Source organism: Triticum urartu, chromosome 7 (genome assembly GCF_003073215.2).
Source record: "Triticum urartu cultivar G1812 chromosome 7, Tu2.1, whole genome shotgun sequence".
Taxonomy (NCBI): Eukaryota; Viridiplantae; Streptophyta; class Magnoliopsida; order Poales; family Poaceae; genus Triticum; species Triticum urartu.
This window is the reverse complement of record NC_053028.1, coordinates 697,723,732-697,729,720: the sequence shown is the minus strand read 5'-3', so window position 1 is coordinate 697,729,720 and position 5,989 is coordinate 697,723,732. Positions and strand designations below refer to the sequence as shown.

General features: G+C 45.2%; 1 protein-coding gene across 1 annotated transcript; it reads left to right on the top strand.

Moving 5' to 3' along the window:
• Positions 1–1,034: 1,034 nt before the first annotated feature.
• LOC125525237 (polyamine oxidase 1-like) lies at positions 1,035–4,630 on the top strand. Its single transcript, XM_048690240.1, has 7 exons — positions 1,035–1,235; positions 1,357–1,615; positions 1,809–1,955; positions 3,041–3,851; positions 3,943–4,024; positions 4,164–4,250; positions 4,348–4,630. Exons 1-6 carry the CDS (start codon positions 1,118–1,120, stop codon positions 4,241–4,243), a joined length of 1,497 nt encoding a protein of 498 aa, XP_048546197.1. The 5' UTR covers positions 1,035–1,117; the 3' UTR covers positions 4,244–4,250; positions 4,348–4,630.
• Positions 4,631–5,989: the final 1,359 nt, after the last annotated feature.

Sequence of the window (5,989 nt, the reverse complement as noted above, 5' to 3'; positions counted from 1 at the left end):
TCTTTTAGAGACCTTTCAAACAAGACCAAAGTTGAATATGTTTTCAGAACTAAAAAATTAACGTTTTGAAACTGGAATGGAACATTGATGAAATTTTCCGAACCAATTCTTATGGATGTAAGTTTCATAGTAGTTTGGTTTGTTTTTCAGTAGATTTTTGAAAATTAAAAAAATATGTTTTGGAAAATGAACAAAACTGATGAAACCATTCTTTTCATAGATGCAAATTTCATATGATTTTTAGTGGATTATGTTCTACTTTCATCTCTATGTGGTCATCACTGCAGCATGTGGATGCGCTTGCGCTTATGGCCTCTTGGTGCAGCCGCCTAGAATCAGTTGTGGAGAGTGTATTTAATCAGTTTAGCTAGCAAGCCACTTGTAGAATATGTGGATGAGCTATGTAATTGCGGGTTCGGCCGGTTGTGGTTGTGTTTTACTTTTTATTTGTTTTACAATTTTAAACTTGGTGACTGTAAATTGATTCACGTCTAATAATATGGCTGTGTGCATCCTGTGATCTAGAGGCCGGGGCAATCCCCTTTTCGAAAAAACTAAAAATGCTCCGCTTTTTCTTTTTCATGTATGCATTTCAGAATAGTTTGAGTTCCTCTTGTGGTTATGTCAAAGTTCCACTTAAACTTTTTGAAAAATAATCGTCAACGTAAACTTAGTGAAACATAGGCAAAAGAAGTGGGCTATTTTGCAGGACAGAAAAAGACTTGACAATGAAAGTTGGACCAAACTGAAGGATTATTTCCTAGAACACATGTGTATGGATCTCACAAAAATGAACTCTAGCTAGACAGGGACGGGGGACTTGTCTTTTTGAAGGTAAAGGCCCAAGGTTTGAGTTGGTCAAACCGTTTGTGCTATAGTCACACAATATTATTCTCGGCCGGCCGGAGCATGTCGTAAGGTAATGTTGCTTCCAAGCAACCCACGTTGGCCAAGAAATAACTTTACTACTAGTTAGAGAGACCCCCGCGCCCCGTCGCGTCTTGCGCCGCTTCTTTATATACACTTGGCGATGGACCACCATCCTTCAACACAAGCTAGCTAGCTAGCAAAGCAAGTCTCCAAGCTTCGTGAGTGAGGAAGAGAAAGAAGGAGAAGGATGCTAGAGATGAAGCCCTGCAGAGCCATAGCTCTGGTGCTCGTTGTAGCAGCACAATGCGCCGCCCTGGCCACCGCCGCCGGTCCGAGAGTCATCATCGTCGGCGCCGGCATGTCCGGTAAGTTATACACGCTACACACATGCATCATGCATTTTGCATCGACATAGATACATGCATGCGGGAGGTTGGTTTGAGTGCACATGTAACTGATGCAAGTTCTTGTGCTTGGTGGTCTTAGGGATCTCGGCTGGGAAGAGGCTGTCCGAGGCCGGGATCACCGACTTGCTGATCCTGGAGGCGACGGACCGCATCGGCGGGCGCATTCACAAGACCAAGTTCGCCGGGGTGAACGTTGAGATGGGGGCCAACTGGGTGGAAGGGGTGAATGGAGATGAGATGAACCCCATCTGGACCATGGCCAATGGCACCGGAGGCCTCAACCTCAGGACCTTCCGCTCCGACTTTGACCACCTCGCCAGCAACACCTACAAGCAAGAGTATGTGCACGTGCTGGTTTTCGAATTTCAGTTTCAGAAAAAATTCAATCATAGCCGAAATCACCATATATTTAGTGATTTTTCTGCCAAAGGGCCGAAGTATCCGCTTAGATTTAACTTAGATCCAACCAAATATTATGAAAAATATTTACATTTGTTTCACAGCTGAGCTGATTAATTCTTGCGGATGCAGAGGTGGTCTCTATGACGAGAAAATTGTTGAGAAGATAATCGAGAGGATGGATGAAGTGGAGGAGAGCGGGAGCAAGCTCTCCGGCACCTTGCACCACAGCGGCCAACAGGACATGTCTGTCATGGCCATGCAACGCCTCAACGACCAGTACGTATCTATGCCGTTCATCTTGCTCCATGCCCCTTGCAGTAGCTAGTGATGTGTGCTAGCTTTTAACCATGAGCTCTGGGAGATTTGTTAAGGATTTAGAGCGAATGGATCTGATGGTGTGACGTTAACACATATTCATGCGCTAGAAGGCAATGATCCTTCTAACACAGGATTTTTCACAAGTTGGAGTATATGAAAATTTCATATGAAATATAGTTCAAATGAATTAATTGCAAAAATTCTGATGGAACGAAATCCTATGAATAAACCTACTCCCGTAAAAAAAACTACTCACATAAGAAAAAATTCCTGGGGATAAATCCTCCACAAATCCTTTGCCAATTCTTTGAATCATATACGGGCCGTAACCGGGGACTGGGGATTGAAAGTCTTTTTTGTTCATGCTAAGAGGAGTCTATTTCCAAATTGAAAGTCTTACATGCACCTTAAAATCCGACGATGACTCTTGCTCGCCCTTATCTCTAACTACTACTCTATGTACATGTCTCCACCAATGCCTGGACTCACATATATATTCTTGTCCAGCAAGTGCATTCCAGCAAATTGCGTAGCACAATCATGCAGTTTGCAATACTAAATCATCAATTCCATAAAATTTTAGCAAACGGCAGCCACTGCCGAGTCCAAGAGCCGAATATCATTAAAAAGTGCCTCAAGTTTTTAAAAGAAATCACTATTTTTTTTTCCGTTCACCCACTCCATTTTCGTCTACGGCGACCTAGCATCGCGAAAGGCAGTGTGACCTAGCAATAGCATCATTAGCACCTCTTGCTTCTGATCTGATCGAGCGTGACAGAGCAAGATTATTCAAGTGCGACATCACCAACTATTTTACTACTCCTAAAGCTTCCTCACAGCTGTACAAAATACCGCCTTAGGCAAAGTGCTAAATATCTTAATGGCAACTGCACCCTCCGGCCGACCGTTGCATCGACCGGATCGGCGAGATGCGCACGCCTGCTTCTCCCTTTTGCAAGCAAATTGTTTGATGATCTCCAGAGAGAAATGTGTTTTTATTTTACCGTGCATTGATTCGTGCAACCTTCCCTTGCGTGTCCCAGTATGCCTTCGGGCCCCGCGAGGCCGGTGGACATGGTGGTCGACTACTACCAGCACGACTTCGAGTTCGCCGAGCCGCCGCGCGTGACGAGCCTGCAGAACACGCAGCCGCTGCCGACGTTCAGCAACTTCGGCGACGACGTCTATTTCGTGGCGGACCAGCGTGGCTACGAGTCCGTGGTGTACCATGTCGCCGGGCAGTACCTCAAGACCGACCGCAAGTCCGGCGCCATCGTCGACCCGAGGCTCAAGCTCAACACGGTGGTGCGGGAGATCAGCTACTTCCCCAGCGGCGTCATGGTCCGGACCGAGGACAACAAGGTGTACCGGGCCGACTACGTCGTCGTCTCCGCCAGCCTCGGCGTCCTCCAGACCGACCTCATACGGTTCAAGCCGCAGCTGCCGTCGTGGAAGATCGTGTCCATCTACCAGTTCGACATGGCCGTGTACACCAAGATCTTCCTCAGGTTCCCCAAGAGGTTCTGGCCTGAGGGCTCCGGCAAGGAGTTCTTCCTCTACGCCAGCGGCCGGAGAGGGTACTTCCCCGTGTGGCAACAGTTCGAGCAGCAGTACCCCGGGTCCAACGTGCTGCTGGTCACGGTCACCGACGACGAGTCGAGGAGGATCGAACAGCAGTCCGACAACCAGACCATGGCCGAGGCGGTGGCGGTGCTGAGGAAGATGTTCCCCGGGGAGGACGTGCCGGACGCCACCGAGATCCTCGTGCCAAGGTGGTGGTCCAACCGGTTCTTCAAGGGCTCATTCTCCAACTGGCCCATCGGCGTCAACCGCTACGAATATGACCTCATCCGGGTACAGAAATCTACTACATTTGGCTTGCATTTCACTCCTCCACTGCACAATAAACTAAACTAATTTGACACTCTTCTCTGATGTAATTCAGGCTCCTGTTGGGAGGGTTTACTTCACGGGCGAGCACACGAGCGAAAAGTACAACGGATATGTCCATGGAGCGTATCTTGCAGGTATACATACATCAAAGCCTTTCGCCTCATGCTCTGCATTGTGTGTTTTAGATGCCCATTCTCTGCGTTGTTTAGAGTGTTTTGCTTTCACTTTTTGGTTTCCTGAGGTATTCACGTGTGATGTGTCTGCGTTTCCTAGGTATCGACTCTGCTGACATCCTCATCAACTGTGCCAAGAAGAAGATGTGCAAATACGATGTCAAGGGGAAGCATGACTAATCTCAAGGTAACTACACAAGTTACTAACGCTTAATGTCCTACTAGTACTAACAATTTAACCCATAAAAGTTGCGCCTAACCGTTGCTCCCCTCGTGTGTTGTAGGTTAATCACGGACTCCGGGCGCTGGATTATTTTGGTGTTCATCTGCCTTGGATCGTTGTTCGACGGTTTTCTTGGGCAATCCATATTTTTTTTCTCTTTGCGACATGTTTGTTGTTTGGGTCAGTTAGCATTTGTTCTCATTTAATTATTTATGAAACTTCTAGGAAACAAGAGTTGCCGATAATGTGTATTGCCCACTTGTTGTGCAATCACATTTTACTAAAATATTTTGGGAAGCAATGTTATATTCATATGCAATAAAGAGGGATATAACATTGAATAATTGACCAAATATCAAATATATGGAAAGGCAGTTCGATGAATAATCGAGGTTAATTACTTTTGAAACTCGAGACAAAATCTGTGCCATTTTCATTAATTAAGAAAACGTTGGTGCCCAGATAAGTTGAGAAAATCAGGAGAAAACCAGCCAACACCTAGCATGATGAAGGAAGAAGGCACCGCCAGCCTTCTAGAAATATATATTATATCACACATAGGGTGAGCCCCACATGCTCTGCTTTGAACCATCACCCTCAACATTGCTCATCCTCAATTGCTGCACCAGGCATGAAACCTTTTTTTTAGAACCACCTTGCATGAAACTTTGCTACTGAGAACTGGGAACTAATCCTAAAGTGCTGAAAGCTTGCAAAAGCATGGCCTGAAAAGCCAAGCCTGGGCCTGGTCCGACCACACAGAAAATGGCTATGTTCATATTTTAAAATAACAAATAGATCATTCCCGGTATTAAGATGGATGATTATAACTATTTTTATGGAAAATCTGTAATCATTCATTTTCGGCTTTATTTGGAATTCGGTGGAAATGTGAGGCCCGAGATCGGCCTGGATATTGGGTCAGGATGTAAAGGGCGTTGGATCCCACTTGTCCCAAAAATGCCACCCATGAAAAAAAAAAGCCTAAATGGCGCATTTGGGAATCCATTAAAAATATGTGTCACATATGGGCAGCCCGACAAAGCCAACCGGCGCCAGCAGGCTGACCACAACATCCAAATGTGTTCGCCTCCTTTGCCCAAAACATCCGCCGCCGCCATCTCCACAGCCACCCGCATCCTCCCCCTTCCAATCCTCTTCATGGTCCATGTCACTGTCGTGTGTCTCAAAGAGGATGCCATCCAAGGGAAACACCGGAACCGCGCCGAGCTGTGTGGGAGTGCCTCTTCTATCGTCTCCCCAATCCCGTTGATGCTCTATTCAGCCCCTCCTCCGCCGCCGTCCAAGAGAATCTCTGGGAGCGAGCGTCTACAAATCGATGACCACTACGCCACTGGAAAGCTTGCGTCAAAGTACATGCTTACAATATTTGATAATCTAAACTTTAGACATGTGCTGGTCTTTTTTGACAATTTCATTTTTTTGTATGTGCTTTTTTTGTTTCGGATTTATTTTATCTTTTTTCAGATCTTGGGTATTCTTCGGGTTTTCTTTTTAAAGTTTTGCATATTTCTTTCTTATATAGGTTATGTAATAAACAGTATAAGTATTTTTGATATTGTCGACATATTTTCAATTTACACTGAACATTTTATTGTGCAATATTTTTTAAAATGCACTTTGAAAATTATTGTATAATATACTGTGAACAGTTTTGTTATATACATTGATTTTTTTTAATA

What these genes read in the sequence shown, in the direction of transcription:
- LOC125525237 (XM_048690240.1), top strand. Translation starts at nt 1,118, where the DNA reads ATGCTAGAGATGAAGCCCTGCAGAGCCATAGCTCTGGTGCTCGTTGTA. An exon ending in ACGAATATGACCTCATCCGG is followed by an intron (nt 3,852 to 3,942) that starts GTACAGAAATCT and finishes GATGTAATTCAG; the next exon opens with GCTCCTGTTGGGAGGGTTTA. An exon ending in CCATGGAGCGTATCTTGCAG is followed by an intron (nt 4,025 to 4,163) that starts GTATACATACAT and finishes TGCGTTTCCTAG; the next exon opens with GTATCGACTCTGCTGACATC.